General features: G+C 55.6%; 1 protein-coding gene across 1 annotated transcript; it reads left to right on the top strand.

Moving 5' to 3' along the window:
* The first annotated feature begins 513 nt into the window (after positions 1 to 513).
* Positions 514 to 11,801, top strand: AARS2 (alanyl-tRNA synthetase 2, mitochondrial). Its single transcript, XM_004379515.2, has 22 exons — positions 514 to 763; positions 1,880 to 2,071; positions 2,632 to 2,777; positions 2,995 to 3,162; positions 3,714 to 3,858; positions 4,576 to 4,721; positions 4,939 to 5,047; positions 5,439 to 5,477; positions 5,585 to 5,696; positions 6,166 to 6,299; positions 6,743 to 6,887; positions 7,106 to 7,278; positions 7,417 to 7,530; positions 7,631 to 7,771; positions 8,487 to 8,624; positions 8,704 to 8,813; positions 8,967 to 9,075; positions 9,369 to 9,491; positions 9,702 to 9,812; positions 10,448 to 10,531; positions 10,654 to 10,764; positions 11,172 to 11,801. The coding sequence occupies exons 1-22, from the start codon at positions 521 to 523 to the stop codon at positions 11,334 to 11,336; spliced, it is 2,958 nt and encodes a 985-aa protein (XP_004379572.1). The 5' UTR covers positions 514 to 520; the 3' UTR covers positions 11,337 to 11,801.
* Positions 11,802 to 17,674: the final 5,873 nt, after the last annotated feature.

Here is a 17,674-nt window from a genome sequence, read left to right as displayed (position 1 = left end):
CACACACAGCTGAATCCACACCTGTTCACTGCAACTCTATTTGTAACCTTGCAAAATTAATAAGCATAGCAACAATTACTGCTAGAATATAGATTTCCAGAAGGCAGGGATTTTTGTTAATTTTGTTATTAAGTGCCTAAGACAATGCCTAGCACATAGTAGGCTCTTTCGACTGCAACTTTTTTTTTTTTTAACGTGCCACAGGGGCTGTAACAATGGGCTCAAACATAGCAACGACTGTGAGGATGGTGCAGGGCCGGGCAGTGTTTCATTCTTGTACACAGGGTCGCTATGAGTCGGAATCGACTGCACGGCACCTACCACAAATGTCAGGAGCCATACTAGGCCGACTCCTGCCGGCGTCCCCTCCCCAATCACTTTCACCGGGCTGCAGAGGTTATCCTGAGTCCTCCTACCGACAGGGGGCGCTGTAGGAAACGCCCGGCTTCCTTGAAAAACCTAGGACTGTCACCTTGTACCCCAATGCCCTTTGACCCCGAAGTCGCTGCCCGGAGCTAAGATGGTGGCGTCGGTAGCGGCTGCAGCCGGGTGGCTGCAGCGAGCCCTTGGAAGGTCGCCCTCATGGCGGGGCCCCAGCCGTCGGCCGCTCTCATCCGAGCCCCCTCCAGCCCCGGCCACGGCCGTGCGAGACGCCTTCGTGAGCTTCTTTCGGGACCGCCATGGTCACCGGCTAGTGCCCTCCGCTTCCGTGCGGCCCCGCGGCGACCCCAGCTTGCTTTTCGTCAATGCCGGGATGAACCAGGTGGGGGCTGAGCCATGCTAGCTGGGGGCGGAGTTTGTGATCTTCCGGAATGAAAAGCGCTGCGAGATTGGGCAAAAGAAGCCGTGGGCGGAGCTCATAGCTTTTGGGTGGTTGGGCAAAATGATTGGGGGCAGGGTTCGGGAAGGGCTCCACCTGGGAACCTCTGGACTGAGATTGAGTTTTAGGTCTAGGAGTGGTAGATGTGCAGTCCTGTGGGTACAGACTGATGAGGGATGTCTGGCTTCACTTATTCATTATTTATAAACTCATTCATTAACAAGTGTTTATGGACCACTTACTATGTGCTAGGCACTGTTCTCTAAGCTATCGACTTTGAACAAGTACTTACCCTCTCTAGACCTCATTGTCCTCATCTGTAAAATGGGAGGGTAGGTTAGCCTTAGAGACTGCCCAAGATCTCTACTAAATGCTGACATTCTAGGGAGTGCTCAGAACCCTGTGGTCGCAGTTTTGTACCCTCAAGTTATTGGGTGTGTTGAAACAGATGTAGGATGTAGCCATGCAGTGCCCTGTTCCCACCCACCAGCACATTCCTTCCTTTATCTTGCCTATTTGACTAGCAGAGGGTCTCTGTTTTCATGACTTATTTACTCCTTTCTGTACCACACACACCTCCAGTTGGCACAGTGGTTAAGAGCTCAGCTGCTAACCAAAAGGTCAGCCGTTTGAATCCACCAGCTGCTCCTTGGAAACCCTAGGGGGCAGTTCTGTTCTGTCATATAGGGTCGCTGTGAGTCGAAATTGACTCAGCAGCAACCGGTTTGGTAGGAAACCCTGGCGGCATAGTGGTTAAGAGCTACCGCTGCTAACCAAAAGGTCAGCAGTTCGAATCCACCCACCTATGGGGCAGTTCTACTCTGTCCTATAGGGTCGCTATGAGTCAGAGTTGACTCGACAGCAACAGGTTTGGTACCCCCCACACCAGAGATGGGTGCCCCAGCCTCGCAGGTTGCCTCCCATCCCCACCCCAGACCAGACCACAGTATGGTCCCAGGGGCACAGTCAGCCTTCAGTCTGAACAGCCATCCCTGTCCCCACTCCTCACCTTTCCCTTCTGAGTAAGTGGAACACACACCCCCTTTCATGTGCTTCCAGTTCAAGCCGATCTTCCTGGGCACCGTGGACCCACGAAGCGAGATGGCGGGCTTCCGACGTGTGGCCAACAGTCAGAAATGTGTGAGGGCTGGAGGACGCCACAATGACCTGGAGGACGTGGGCCGAGATCTTTCCCATCACACCTTCTTTGAGATGCTTGGCAATTGGGCTTTTGGGGGTGAATATTTTAAGGTGAGTCTCCAGGGAGCCCTGGAGTTTGGAAAGGGTCAGAGGTCAGTCACGAATGGGATCAAGGTTAGTCCTGCCTTAACTCTTCTAGAGTCTTCTTAGGCAGGACCTCATACCAGACACAGAGGCAAAGTGCCAGATAAGTGTATATAACAGAAATATCTGGTGCTTCCATAATTGGATTGTAAACTCCTTGAGGACAGGGACTATGCCTTCTGCCTAATAGCTGGTCAATAATTGTTGTATGAATAAATGGTCAAATGGTAATGCTAAAAAGCAGGAGTTAGCGATCATCCCAGGCTAGGGTGGACAGAGGATTTCCCGGAGAAGGAGGGACTTGTTCTGGGAGTTGAAAGATAGGATTTAGAAGAGATGGGGGAGCTTTCCGGGCAGGAAAAACCTCAGAGGCAGAAATGGTCATGGCTTGTTCTGGGAACAAGGTAAGCAGTTGAGATGGGTTTGGCTTAAGCTGAGGACTGAGCTCGTGTGGCTTGATTGGCACTTCAGTGGGGCCTTCCTCTCCCCCACCTTCCTCTCACCACCCCATGCCTCTTTTGCTGCAGGAGGAGGCTTGCAGCATGGCTTGGGAACTGCTGACCCAAGTCTACAGGATCCCTGAGGACAGGCTCTGGGTCTCCTACTTCGGTGGTGACCCCAAAGCAGGACTGGACCCAGATCTGGAGAGCAGGGACATTTGGCTCAGCTTAGGGTAAGTCCACCCCCTCCTTATCTATTCCTAGGGGGCAGGAGGACTGGGAAATTGAGATTGCCACCATACATCCTCAGTCTCAGCATACCCCAGGATACTATGGGGTCAGCCCTGTTCCTCCCCTTGTTGAACCTGAAGGAGAGCCGGTCATGGCAGAGAGGGTCCTGGGCTTCTGGGCCTGTCCATCTCCCCACCATTTGCCTGGCTTTCTCCCCAGAGTGCCCGCCAGCCGTGTGCTTTCCTTTGGGCCACAAGAGAACTTCTGGGAGATGGGGGATACTGGCCCATGTGGGCCCTGTACCGAGATCCACTATGACCTGGCTGGTGGGGTAGGAGCCCCTCAGCTGGTGGAGCTTTGGAATCTGGTCTTCATGCAGCATAACAGGTAATGGGATGCTGAGGCAGGAGGGAAATTCCTGGCTGGGAAGTGAAAAAGGCCGCAGTCAGGAGACTGATCCATTGCTTAGAAAACAGACACTTCAATAGTGCTTACTATGTGCCAGGCAAATTTCTAAACACTTTAAGTCTAGTCTTTGCCCATGACAATTAAACTAGTCACTGCTGCTCTCTGGCCTCTGATCTTGTATCAGAGTAATGATATGATGGAGTTGAACAAAATGACCTCTTCAAGATTTTCTTCCAGCCTTGACATGTTTCTAAGGACAAAGGATTCTGCCCCAGGAGGGGATATCTAGGTCCAGGGAAGGGTTCGAGCAGGAGTGAGGGTGAGAAAAAGGTGCCCATTATGAAAAAGGACGGGATCCAAGGCCGTTGTCATGCGCCCTTGGCTGTGAGGGGATGATACTGCCCCCATCTCATTCCTCCCACTGTCAGTGTGCCCCTCAGGTCCCTCCTCACTCCCTTACTCCACTTTGGCATCTGCCTCCCACCCGTACTCCTGGGTAGGGCCTCACTTTTCACACCTTGCCTGGCCAGAGAGACAGATGGAAGCCTGCAGCCCCTGCCCCAGCGGCACGTGGACACAGGGATGGGCCTGGAAAGGCTGGTGGCTGTGCTGCAAGGCAGACACTCCACCTACGACACTGACCTCTTTTCCCCACTGCTCAACGCTATACACCAGGTGAGCCTGCCTCTTCCCTTCTAGAAGCAGTTTATTCCCTCCCTCCTCTCCCCCATCAAGGAGCTCTGGTGGTGCAGTGGTTAAAGCAATCGACTGCTAACCAAAAGGTCGGCAGTTGGAAACCACCAGCGGCTCCATGGGAGAAAGATGGGGCAGTCTGCTTCCATAGAGATTTACGGCCTCGGAAACCCTGTGGGGTCGCTATGAGTCAGAATCGACTCGACAGCAATGGGTTTGGGTTTGGTTCTCCCCCATCAAGGCTGTAGAGGTAGGAGCGGGTAGTGGAGAGCATCTGGAATCAGACAGGCCTGGTTCAAATCCCAGCTCTGCTCCTGATGAGTTGTATGGCCTCAGGTCACTTAGCTCCTCTGAGCCTCAGTTTACTCTTCTTTGAAGCAAGGATAATAATACCTCCCTGGGTGGGCTGCTTTGAGGACTGAACATCATGTCGTCCAAGTACCCACCCAGTTCTGATAGCAGAAACTCAGTAAATGGTCACAGCTATGATCATTGTAGTGCTGAGTATGAGCCCCATGAAGGCAGGGTCTGGCTCCCACTCATCCCTGATGCATCTCCAGCCCAGGGCTACTCTGCAATGTCATTTTGGATGTGGTTGGCTTTGGGGTGAGGGCAGATGCTCCAGGTATAATGAACAGCATCCATCTGGGCAGGTCAGGCAAAGCCAGCAGTAGTATATTCTTCTCTCCTGCTTTCCAGGGCTGTGGGGCGCCCCCTTACCTGGGCCGGGTAGGGGCAGCAGACGAGGGGCACACAGACACAGCTTACCGCGTGGTAGCCGATCACATCCGCACACTTAGTGTCTGCATTGCCGATGGTGTCTCCCCTGGGATGTCAGGTGCCCCGTGAGTCTGGGAGGGCTACACAGAGGGGCAGGAGCTGCTGGGGTTACAGGGGAGAGGAGGGAAGGATGTGGAGAGGGGGTTCAGGTTGAGATGCAGGAGCAATGGGGGAAAGGGAGAAGGCTTCGGGACAGAGCACACTCTGGACCTTGTCCTCTGCAGCCCACATACTGCTGACTGGGGCTACTAGGGTTCACACCTGGGCTCTGAACCCGTCTAGGCTGGTTCTTCGTCGGATTCTCCGTCGAGCCGTGCGGTTCTCTACAGAAGTCTTGCAGGCACCACCTGGCTTCCTAGGCAGTCTGGTGCCTGTGGTGGTGGAGACACTAGTAAGTTCCTTCCTCCTGTGGGCCTCCCTGGACACTTGAGGATCCTCCGCTTAGTCCAGACAGCACCCCCAGCCTGGGCACCCAGGGCTCCCCACCATAGATATCCAGCCCAGTTTGCCGTCAGCAGGCTGAGAAAGCTGGAAGTGCTTACAAGAAGCAGGGAGCCTTCAGGAAGCCTCCTTGCCTAGGCTGCTGAGCCTCTTGCCTTGGGGCCCCCTTCTGCCTATATCCCCACCCTACAGGGAAACAAAGTCCTCATTTGGGCCCCTCCCCGAGTCCCTCAGCCCATCTGAACCTCCAGGGCAGATGTCCTCAGGGAGGCCCAGGATAGGGAGGTAGGCATCGGGCTGGTTGCCTTTCCCACCTCCTCAGCCCTCTCTGCTTCCCCCAGGGAGATGCTTACCCGGAACTGCAGAAGAACTCAGCCCAGGTACTGGACTCTGATGGCAGAGGGAGGGTGCTGATGAGAGAGCTAGGAGAGAGCGCCCCCATCTCCAAGGAGGGCTCGGCTCCACTCCTGCGCTGCCCTTGGTTCAGATAGCCAGACTTGTGTCGGAGGACGAGGCAGCCTTCCTGGCCTCCCTGCAGAGAGGTCGGCGGATCATTGACAGGACCCTGAGGCGCCTGGGGCCTTCTGACGTGTTTCCTGGTGAGCGGGATACCTGGCCAAGCATGAGGGGCTTCTATGAGCAAGGAGCTCGGGGCCAGCCTGGCCTCACACCCACCCCTACCCCTGCCTCCACCCCAGTGTCCCCTCTCCCTGTGCTCTTCCAACATGCCAACCTCACTGTGGCAGGAGCACTGCCCGGCAAGCCCTGCCTCCAGGCCCTGCTTTCTAAGGTCTGTCCCGTGCCTGCACTGAGTTCCCCCCTTCTGTGAAGTGACTGGTGCCCAGGGAGTACCTGAGCTAGCCCCAGCTCTGGCCTTGAAGACTGAAGATGACCCCTTTGCTGGGCTTCCCTGATGTGAGGAAGGGGCACTTGTGCTTGGAACCTGGTGGCTTCTGTGGTTAGAAAAGCTAAGCCCTGGTCCTTCCTTCTCCCTCTCTGTCTTCCCCCACCCCCTTCCTCTGCCCCACACCCACCCTCCTCAATGCCCCTTGTCTTCCTTCTACAAAGCTGAAGTGGCCTGGTCCTTGTCACTGTCTGGGAACCTGGGGCTTCCCCTGGACCTGGTAGAGCTAATGCTGGAGGAGAAAGGTGTGCGGCTGGACTCAGCTGGGCTGGAGCGGCTAGCCCGGGAGGAGGCCCAGGTACAGGCTGCCGGATCCCCACCCAGGGTTCTGTGGGTTCGTGTCAGCCTCCTCCCCAGCCCCGAGCTCCCAGGGGAGGAGCTGCAGCCATGGAGGGGAAATAAGAGGCTGAGATAGGGTCTGAACCTGCACCCACAGGGGTGACAGGACAGATTGCCCAGGACCTCAGGCCCTACTCAGAGGCTGTAGACAGGAGCAGTAGCCAGCAATGGCAAAACAGGAGCAGAAGGGAAGAGGCCAACACAGCATACTAGAGGGGCCTCCAGGGATAGCAGTGGGTGAGGAAGGCCTCATCCTGAGGACCCTGCAAGATTGATGGGGTCTTACCCCAGCAGGAGCTACAGGGGCCACACAGCTATGTGACAGGGACAGGGCTCTGCGGCGGTTCAGGCTCCATTACACCCCCATGCCCTTCTTCCATATACACAATGCCCGTCCTGCAGCGCCGGGCACAGCAGGCTGAGCCAGCTCAGGAGCAAGGACTGCGACTCAACGTCCATGAGCTTGGGGAGCTGCAGCGCCGAGGGGTGCCCCCAACCGATGACAGCCCTAAGTACAACTACTTTCTGCGACCCAGTGGGGGTTATGGTGAGAGCTGGGACCAAGGCATGTGGCCTCGGGCTTGCCTAACCTTGACTGGGAGGGACATCAGAGTGGACGGTTGCGCCCAGCCCATTCCCCAGAGTAGCCACCAGGGGTCGCTGCCACCCCTCAGCTTCATGCCTATGGCCTCAAATATGGCACTGACCCTCACCCGACGCCCCCATCCCCTGCCTGGCACTGATAACCATTCTATGCCCTGGCAGAGTTCGGAGCCTGTGAGGGCCAGGTGTTACAGCTGTACACAGAGGACGGGAGCGCTGTGACCTCTGTCGGGGGAGGCCAGCGCTGTGGTCTCCTCTTGGACAGGACCAACTTCTACGCTGAACAGGGGGGTCAGGCTTCAGACCGTGGCTATCTGGTTCGGACAGAGCAGCAGGTGAGACACACACGCACACACACAGACGCGCGTGCGCACTGACTTCTGCGGGAGGCAGACCTGAGCCTGGACAGAAACCACTGGGAGGGAAAGGCTACAAACAGTCACTCCGGTGCCTTGGCCCCGGCCCTCCCCCAGGATGTACTGTTCCCAGTGGCCCAGGCCCAGCTCTGTGGTGGCTTCATTCTGCATGAGGCTGTGGCCCCTGAGTGTCTGCAGGTGGGGGACCAGGTGCAGCTGCATGTGGATAAGGTAAGTATCCCACTCCAGCTGTTCTTGATATTCTGTAGCCCCTTTGCTCTCCCCACCACCCCTCCCCCACCCAGGACCCTGGGTGACAAAAGTGTTGCAGACCTGGCGCCTGGGCTGCATGGAGAAGCACACAGCCACCCACCTGCTGAACTGGGCGCTGCGGCAGGCCCTGGGCCCTGGCACGGAGCAGCGAGGCTCCCATCTCAATCCCGAGCGGCTGCGCTTTGACGTTGCCACCCAGGTGAGCAGGGCAGGCAGGCTTCGTGTGAGATGACAAGGTTAAAGAGAGGCAGTCTGCCATTGCGGGCGGGGTGCTGCTGCTTAGTCACGGTGGGACCCTGGGCAAGTCCCTTTCCCTCAGGTCCTGCACCAGCAAGGGGTCAGTCTGGCTTGTGTCGGAAGTCTCTCCCAGCTCTGATGCTCTGCTGGTATAGATGTCTGAGGGCCCTCCAGCAGGGTTCTCCTTCACCCCCAGCCACTCAGCTTTCTCGTTCCTGGTGTCACCCAGGCCATTCTTGCTCAAATGGGGCTGCTCTCTCCCTTCTCTGCCACCCGGTCTCCCTCCCCTTCTTTCATGTCTGGCTCAAGTCCTTTCTCCAGGAAGCACTTACTGACTAACCCCCATCCCACCTGATTGCTCCTTGCTCCTGTATCCCGCATCCTGTATTTCTCTCCCACTGGGCTGCCCCTCTCGTAAGCTCCCTGAGGACACAGCCTCATTTTCTGTCTCTTCACCATCGTTCGGTGCCTAGGGAAAGGCCTGCAGCTTCCAGTGGGCCCAGCTCCCAGGTGGCTTTCTAAGGAAAAAACTGCCTGTTCTGCAAATACTTATGGAACACCTGTTCTAGAACCCGGGGAGACATCAACAAACACTGACTGTTTCTTAATCATCGGTTTTAGGCATGGGGCTGACTGCCTGTCGGTCTATCCCTCTTCCCTCCCCTACCCCCTGCCAGGGCCCACTGACGCCACAGCAGCTCCAGGCAGTGGAGGACACTGTACAGGAGGCTGTGGGGAAGGATGAGCCTGTGTACATGGACGAGGTGGCCCTGGCACTCACTGCACACGTCCCTGGCCTGCGCTCCCTGGATGAGGTGAGTCGGGGGAGCCCCCTAGGTGGAGATCGCCTGCCCCCCTTAGGCCAGTTACCAGGCCTGTCTCCCTCACCCTTAGGTGTACCCAGACCCGGTGCGGGTGGTGTCAGTAGGGGTGCCTGTGGCCCAGGCACTGGACCCAGCCTCTCAGGTTGCACTGCAGACCTCCGTGGAGCTGTGCTGTGGGACGTGAGTCACTCCTTTCTGCTCACCCTGGCCTGGGGCCCTCGGTCCTCACCCTTCATTGGTCGTTGGAGCCACTAGCCCCTGGATTGGGGCTCAGGCTGCTCCTTTCTTTCCCATCATCCCCGCTGAATTCGTCTTCCCTCTGTCTACCCACAGTCATCTGTTACGGACAGGGGCTGTGGGGGATCTGGTTATCATCGGGGAGCGCCAGCTAGCCAAGGGCACCACCCGCCTGATGGCCATCACTGGGGAGCAGGCCCAGCAGGTCAGCAAGTCAGAGGGCCCAGGAGCCTGTTGGGTGTCGGTGAGGGGCAAGGGACACTCACAGCCGACTCGCTCAGGCTCAGGAATGCCCAACAGCAGAACCAGGGTTGGTACATGTGCAATGATATGGCCATACCTGCTGTTTGCAGCTGGCAGCTGTTATGATTAATTGGGGTCAGTGTTTTGATTGGTCCTGATTGTTAATCTTTCTCATTTGGCCTCTGTTGAGAGCCCCTGTTCTGGGGGAATGAGTGTAAGTCTAGCAGCCCTGACCATCCTGTTCCCTCTCCACAGGCCCGAGAGGTGGGCCAGAGCCTAGCCCAGGAGGTGAAAGCAGTCACAGAGCGGCTGAGTCGGGGCAGCCGGGATGTGGTGGATGCGCAACGCCTATCCAAGGACATAGGACGACTCACTGATGTGAGGGCTATCCCCCACCTCTCTTGGCCCTGTTCCCTTCCCAGGCCTCCTTGGACCCTTCCATTCCAGTTGGGTTGGACTCCAGCTGGCCCAGACCTTTGTTGGGTGGGATGGGGTGGGTGTGGCATCTTGCCTGGCCCTGGCTGGACTCTGCCTCAGAGGCTGTGGCTTAGGGAAAGGGCAAGGGTGATGTGCTGCTTCTGGCCATAGGCTGTGGACACTGCAGTGATGCCCCAGTGGCAGCGGCGGGAGCTTCAGGCAACACTGAAGGTGCTGCAGCGGCGTGCCAACACTGCCATCCGCAAGCTGGAGACAGGGCAGGTAAGAGGAGGTGTGGCTAATCATGGGGGACAGATACCAAGTACACCAAGCAAGGGTCAGAGACCTCCAACCTGCTCCCTGAGGAACCTCAAGGGCTGGGGCATGCGGGACAAATCAGAGGCTGTGCTGGGAGGTGGGGTGGGGGCGGTGGCAGCCTTCCTCCTTCTTCTGCCAGCCCACAGCAGGCTGTTCCCCACTTCTCTTCCTGCCAAACTGTGTCTCTCCCGCATCTTCCAAATGTGGCTCAGACTCTCCCTCCAGGAAGCCTTCACTGATGTGATTAACACCATTCAACCCCAATGGCTCTATGACTGTGGCTCCCCCTTCCTCTCGCCCCTCCCGGTCCATCTGTGCTCCAGCATCATCTTTCACCTTCAGCAGCCTATTTGTAGGGGCCTGGGGCTATGATGAGAGAGAAGAGGCAAGCAAGGGGAGGAAGGAACCAGATGGGATCCAAAGAAAGGAGGCCATTCCAGGCAGAGCCCCTGCCACCTCTGCTCAGAACTGATGACCTTGGCTAGGGGAGGGGGAAGAGGAAAGGAGGGCATTGCTGGGCTGGGGCCTAGTTCAGAGATGGGGTTGATTGAAAACCTGCCCCCCACTGTCACCCCTTTGCTTTCCTTCCTGCCCCACAGGCAGCAAAGAAAACCCAGGAGCTGCTGGAACGGCACATGAAGGGGCCTCTGATTGTGGACACAGTCCCCACTGAGTCCCTGTCAGTGAGTGTTGGGGCAGGGGAGGCGGAAGAGCTGCCCCAGGGGCTGTGGAGGGGAAGAGCTGTCTGAAGGGTAGTTGGGAGTCTGGGAAGCCATGGGGTGCGCCGTCTGTCCTCCCTGTCCAGGTGCTGGTGAAGGTGGTGCGGCAGCTGTGTGAGCAGGCCCCCAGCACATCCGTGCTGCTGCTCAGCCCCCGGCCCCTGGGGAATGTGCTGTGTGCCTGTCAGGTGGCCCAGGTGAGGGCAGCGGGAGAGCAGCTCTCTGACTTCACACCTTTTATTCCTTCCCAACAAGGGAGCTAAGGCTGGGTGGAGGTGATCTATGAGGACAGCCCAGGACAGGGATAGGTCAGTCTCTCAGTCAGAAAACTCTCCCCCAGGGTACAAGCAGCATGAGATCCCCTAATTCCCACCCCACCCTCCTCTCCAGGCCTCACATCCCTTGCAAACAAGTAGCAGACATTCATCAACCTGCATACACACTTGCAGTCCAGCCCTTCTCCTGTCTCCTTACCCGACCTCCTCCACCGTGTGCCTGGCTCGGGAAGGGATGCTGACTACCTGCCACTCCATTCTGGAGGGTACCTTGACTGCAGGGGTAGGGAGGGCTGCTCTATTGCTTCCCTTTCTGTTTCTGTCCCCAGGGTGTCACACCTGCCTTTACAGCAGAGGCCTGGGCACTGGCTGTGTGCAGCCACATGGGAGGCAAGGCGTGGGGCTCTCGAGTCGCGGCCCAGGGCACCGGAAACACTGCTGACCTGGAAAGTGCCCTCAGCACAGCCCGAGCCTATGCCCTCAACCAGCTCTGACCCAGGCCCACCCGGGGGCCGATGTGAACAAAGAGACAGTGGACATGCCAGTGCCAGGAGCCCTGAGGAGCTAGCTGAATCTCCTCAGAGGGTGAAGCAGAGGGCTGGAGGCTGAGAAACTGAGCCAGAGAGGGCCACCCTGAGGCAGGCCCTGACTGAACACAGGGAGATGGGGACTGGGGAAGGCGGAAGTGGGTCCAGAGACACACCCCTACGTGGTGGCTGTCGTGGCTGTGAATGCTCATTAAAAAGTATTTCACACAGGATAGGAAGCTAGAAGATTCTTTTATTTTTTAAAAAAAGCAGACTTTTCCCTCCCAGCAACCTGTTATGCATGCCCCATCACCAGTCTATCCCCTCACACTAGGCTGAAAGGCCACCCAGGATCCAAATCAGGACCGCCCTCACGGCCACAAGTGCTCAGACAGGTTCTGTATGCAGGGCCGACAAAGACCCCTGATTGCCAAGAGCCTGCCAGGATCCAGAGCTTTCATGTAAAAATCATTACAGCAGAGCAGACCTTCTCTGAGTTACTTCGTGTCATTAATAATGACTTCTTTTAATTAAGGCAGTGTTGATTTGTTGATAAATTGAGCAACAAGTACTGGTCAGTTGCTGAGAACTGGCAAGAAGCAAACCGAGAAAAATTCCTGCCCCTGAGGAGCTTACTTGTAGTGGGGGAAATAGGCAATAAACAAGAAAAAGAAGATGTCAGGTGGTGATGAGATCTGTGGTGGAAAAGTGGAATGGGGATCAGTAGTGTGGGAGGTGGCATCTGAGTGGAGACCTGGGAGGCGAGGGTGTGAGCCATGCAGATATCTGAGGGAAGATCATTCCCGGCTCAGGGGGCAGCCAGTGCAGAGGCCCTGAGGTGGGACTGAGGAGGCTAGTGCCACTGAGCACAGTGAGCTGGGAGAGTGATAGGTGGTGAGGCCAGAGAGACTGCAGGGGCCAGACCAGTCCTACTTTTTGAAACATGTTACATAGCACCTGCTCCCAGCCTGAGCTGAAGCTGAAAACAAGAGTCTAAAGTTGGCAACTCAGAGCAAGAAGCTGAGGGGTGGAGGGAAGCCTGTCTTCTCTGCCAAGACTGAGCCAGACACTGGAGCTCCACCTCTGCTCCCAAGTCTCTGTTGCTGGATGAAAGGACCTCAGGGGACCCATCTTCAAGTCAGGGGCACCCCAGCTACCAAGTTCTGGGGCCATGTAGTAAAAATGAATAGAGCGGAGCGGACCCTCCTGGCATGATTTCATTTCTTGCACAATTCTTCTTTCTAACTAAGGCACTGATGATTTGTTGGTAAATCCTTGATGAGGGCTTGAAGGGACTGGAACCCCTGGTGCCTGGTCCTCGGCTGCTTGCTCCAACCCTCTGGAGTTGCAAAGCTTTACTTCAGGATCTTGGTAACTGGAGCCATAGCCACATTCGGTGGTGCTCACCACAGGCCCAACTCTTTACAAGCTGTCTGTGGGAACCAAGGTGAGGGGTGGTTGTACCTCTGTTTTATAATGAGGAAACCGAGCTTCTGAAATGCCACCTTAGCCAAGGTTGTTATTGGGTGCCATGGATTCTGACTCGTAGCAGAATAGAACTGTGCCCCCCGGCACCCTTTTAACTCAGTACTGAAGTCACTTCTGAGGCTCACCCTTTAGCCAAAGATTAGACAGGCCCATAAAACAAAACGAGACTAAACGGGCACACCAGCCCAGGGGCAAGGACGAGAAGGCAGGAGGGGACAGGAAAGCTGGTAGTGGGGAACCCAAGGTGGAGGAGGAGGGGAGCGTGTTGACACATCAGGTTGACAACCAGTGTCACGAAACAATATGTGTATTAATTGTTTAATGAGAAACTAATTTGCTTTGTAAACCTTCATCTAAAGCACAATTAAAAAGAAAAAGAACTGCTCCATAGGATTTTCTTGGCTGTAATCTTTACAGAAGTAGATCGCCAGGTCTTTCTCCCAGGGAGCCATCGGTGGGTTCAAACCACCAACCTGTTGGTTAGCAGGTGAGCGCTTAACCGCTTTCACCACGAGGACTTTTAGCCAAGGTAACCAGCTTAAATTAAAGCTAAGCTCTGCCTCCACATGAAACTCCTTCCACCTCCCTGGCTGCCTCACCCCTCCTGAAAGACAATGTATTTTTCCTATTTAAACCCCCTGAAGTCCAGTCACCACCACCCTCCAAGAGATCAGAGCCACCGCATCCTGTCACTTCAGGGCTGGCGGGGAGTGTGGGGGCATTGGCTCCAGGCTTGGAGCTGTGTGAAAGAGCAATGTGGAGGCCTGGCACCTTCCTGTGCCAGACACCAGCCTTGTTTGCATCCTGGAGAAAGGTGGAAGGCGTCACTGCGCGGCACAGCCCACAGCTCTCCTGCAGGGTTTGGAGTCAACAGGAGGCCTCAGGGGAGCTTCCGTAACTCCTGCAGGTGCCCTGGATGTCTCTCCACTGCTCCCACCCTACTCCACCATTTTCCCTGAAAAGGTACCAAGAAGGAAAAAACACTCCAGTCCAGGAGTTCTGCCCCGGCCCCCACTCCTCACCTCCAGAGAACACAAAGTATACCCACCCCAAGGCCACATAGTTCTCACTACCCACAAAGCAGCCCCAACATACACAGAAGTGTCCTGAGGCAGGGCCTGGGTCACCTTGCGGCCGCCAAGCCACGTGCCAAGGCGCGTTGGGGCAACCATAACGAAGGACCAGCCCTCTGCGTTTACACCGACCACCACCAAAACCTGGTGCACACGCGGGCGTAAGCACGAACGTGCACACCGGGCCTCAGGCCCACACTTGCACACTGCGGCGGGGAGGTCCCGTCCCGCCCCCTGGCGACGCAGGGCGTCCCTAACGACTGTCGACCGCGCGGAAGCCGGAGTGAAGGCGAGCGGGTGAGGCGATCTCCCCGACAGGGAACAATCAACCTCCTATAGGGCTGACCTCTCCCTGACCCCACTCACGCCCTCCTGCGGTCCCAGAGAGAAGACCCGCGCCCTCAGCCCACACAGGTCCGGAACCTGCAGGCGGCCATCGCCTGGCGTGCCTACATTTCCTGTGGCGGGGAAGGGCCGGTCTGTACCTATGGGAGGCCACCACCCATTCGGGGCGGACCGTGCCTCCTCCCCGGCCTCAGCTACTGTCTGCAGACTGTCGGGCCCAGAGTATCCGTCCAAATGAGGCGAGGCGGGGACCGTGGGAAGGAGGGGTGAGGCTGTAGGTAGGTAGCGGAGGAGAGCGGTCATAAACCCGGGGGCTCTAGTCTTGGAGAGGCTGACGCCGCCGATCACCAGCTCCTTCGGGCTGCAGTTCCTCCTACAGGTCCAGAAGTTTCCACACCTCCCTCCCTCTCGCCGCCGGCCTGGTTTCCCTTGGTTACCAGGAGAACACCAGGACCTTTTCTCAGCAGGTGGGGTAGGGGAGGGACCTGCTGACCTTTTGAGCCCGAGCTTCCCTGCTGGGGTCTGAGCTGAAGGGAGGAATGATGGGTAGGGGAGCGATGCCTCTGCAGTCCCTTTGGAGACAATAGACCAAAGTGAGCAGCAGTTGGGAGAGGGCCCAGGCCCAGGGGCTGCGATAAGTGTGCTGACTGGTTCATTGGGCTAAGACCAAGCATGCTGGGCCTAGACTCTGTCTGAGAAACTTTTTTCCCCTCTTCTTGTGAGTCCACAAACTGGGAAATCCCAACTGGGAATTGAGGAGTGATTTGCCCCAGCTCGCGACATGGTAGACAAGAAAGAGATCACCTTTGGGCAGGTGTAGACAGATTCCTGGGGAGAGTGCTCCTAAGGGGGTCCTAGGAAGGGAGAGAAGCTGGCTAAGGAGGCCAAGACAGCAAGTCAGTGAGGCGGGTGGAGAACCAGAGAGGCACTAGTAGGCGGGCGGGTGGGTAGGAGAGCGGTTTTAGGAGGGCAGTCCCTGCCAAATGCTGCAGACAACATCTTTACCTTTCCCATTCCGGCAGTTGGGAGGAGCCTCTGCCCAGAGTGGGTAGATTTAATTGGGGGCTTGAGGAAGGATGGAGAAGGTCTGAGACCTCTTTTGTGAGGAAGAATGTGCTAGAGGTTCAAGCATTGAATCTTGGGTCTGTGAGGTGCGTGCCCTGGATCAGGACAGCAGAGCCGTGCAGTATTCTCTTGGGTCCCCATGGGGCCTCAGCCAAAGAATAAAGGCAATGACTCAGCTTTGTGGAAGGCTCTGGTGCCCAGGAGTGAGTTAGGGGGTGAGGGAGCCGGGGCTGTTAGCTCAGCACGAATGGGGTCGACCCCAGGCTCCAGGCTGGTGACAAGGAGAGAGAGCTCATGAGCTGGAGAAAGCGGGAGGCCCACTGGAAATGTGCTGTGAATGACCAAGTTAGTAGATTCATGAAGTAACCCTAACACCTCATTATTTGTCCGTACTTTTGTGCCTAAAAGTGAAAGAGTATTGTACAGACAGAAACTCAAACCTCGGTTTCTCCACTTACTAGCTATGTGATGCTTAGCAAGTTACTAGTTACTTAAACTTTCTAAGCCTCAATTTCCTCATTTGTGAAAAGGGGGTAATAATGGTAAATCTGAGAATTTCATATAGTTATGTAGGTAAGGCATGTTAACATCTTTGGCACCATAATATCTAATATATATATTTAGTGCTGCTTCTGGGCCCACACTATATGAAATGTCTACACACATTAGCTCCTCTATTTCTTCACTCAATAATCCTATGAGATGTTGCTATTGTTGTTAGGTGGTGTTGAATTGGTTCCGACTCATAGTGACCCTATGTACAACAGAACCAAACACTGCCCAGTCCTTCACCATCCTCACAATCGTTGTTATGCTTGAGTCCCTTGTTGCAGCCACTGTGTCAGTCCATCTCATTGAGGGTCTTTTTTTTTTTTGCTGACCCTCTACTTTACCAAGCATGATGTCCTTCTCCAGGGACTTGTCCCTACTGATAACATGTCCAAAGTATACTTATCCTATGAGATAAGTACTATTAATCACCACACCCATTTTACAGATAAACTAAGGCTTAGTAGGGTGAAATGACTTACCCAAGGTCTCACAGATGCTAGAGGGCAGAGTAGAGATTTAACTTTAGGCAGTCCAACTCCTGAGTCCTTAAATTAACCAGCTGCTCTATAGGGTCGCTATGAGTTAGACTCGATGACAACAGGTTTGGTTTGGTTTGGTATGGTTTTATACTGCCTTGTAGGTCACTGGATGGCACAAACGGTTTGCACACAGCTGCCAACCGAAAGGTTGGCGGTACAAACCCCTCCAGTGGCTCCCCAGAAGAAAGACCTGGAGATCTGCTTCTGCAAAGATTACAGCCAAGAAAACCGTATGGAACTCAGTTCTACTCTGTAATATGTGGGATTGCCAAGAGTCGGTATGTGCTCAACAGCAACAGTTTTGGTTTATACTGCCTCCTGCTGTACACACACTGTTAAGGGCCTAGAACTCAATAAATTGTAACTGTTTTTGGCCAAAGATATGGTTCCCAGCTATCCACTAGATACAAGCCATCAAATATGAGGACAACCCTGGCCTCTTGTCACTTTATATTACCTATTGTTGGGCCTGCAGAGAGCAGACCTTAACACCAAGTCCTTTAAGTTATGGCCTGATATGGTGTGCCCTGAATGTGATTTCAGGGCCCTGGACCCTGGTCCTGAGGACTCAGAATGAGGGTCTAGGGGGAGGAGGATTGGCCTTTCCTCAGGGATCACGGCTCTGGCTTGGGTTTGGTTGATGCTGAAGACATGGCCATGTGAAGTCCATGTTAGACAGGCTGATGAGGCAGCCCTGGGGAGATGAAAGGGCACTGGACATGTCCCCACTTTCCCAGTTTCCCCGTCCAAGGGTAGGATGTGCCCTTAGAGGGGATCCCAGATGGTGGCATGAGAGGCTGTCACTCCTGGTGGCCCCAACCTCCTCTCTTGAATATCAGAGAGGATGACTGTCCTGGAGAAGGACCAGAGTCTTGAACACACTTCCAGTCTTCAAACTCAGATTCTCTGATTGCCCTATAGGCTCGCCAGGGAGAGAAGGCTCCATAGAGGAAAGTGACCCCTCTAGACTTCTGGGGCTACCCTTTATGGGCCCTTAGAGACTGTCTGGGTGCCCCTTGGATCCCCAGCTGATGGGTGTCTACCCATCTTTGCAGGCTCCCAGGGAAGTAGGTGCCACCTGTTACCAGCTGCCGGCTGGTGATGCCAGCAAGGTGCCCAGGCCAGACCAAGGCCACCCTGGGAAGTAGGTGGAGTTCTCAGGCCTCCTGCCTTTTCATTCTCTGTGGTCACTCCCCACCTGCTCCGCCTTCAGTGGGATGTTCTCCTTGCCTCCTTTCTAACT

This window comes from Trichechus manatus, unplaced genomic scaffold (assembly GCF_000243295.1).
Source record: "Trichechus manatus latirostris isolate Lorelei unplaced genomic scaffold, TriManLat1.0 scaffold00065, whole genome shotgun sequence".
NCBI classification, from domain to species: domain Eukaryota; kingdom Metazoa; phylum Chordata; class Mammalia; order Sirenia; family Trichechidae; genus Trichechus; species Trichechus manatus.
This window is presented reverse-complemented; position numbering and strand designations above follow the sequence as displayed.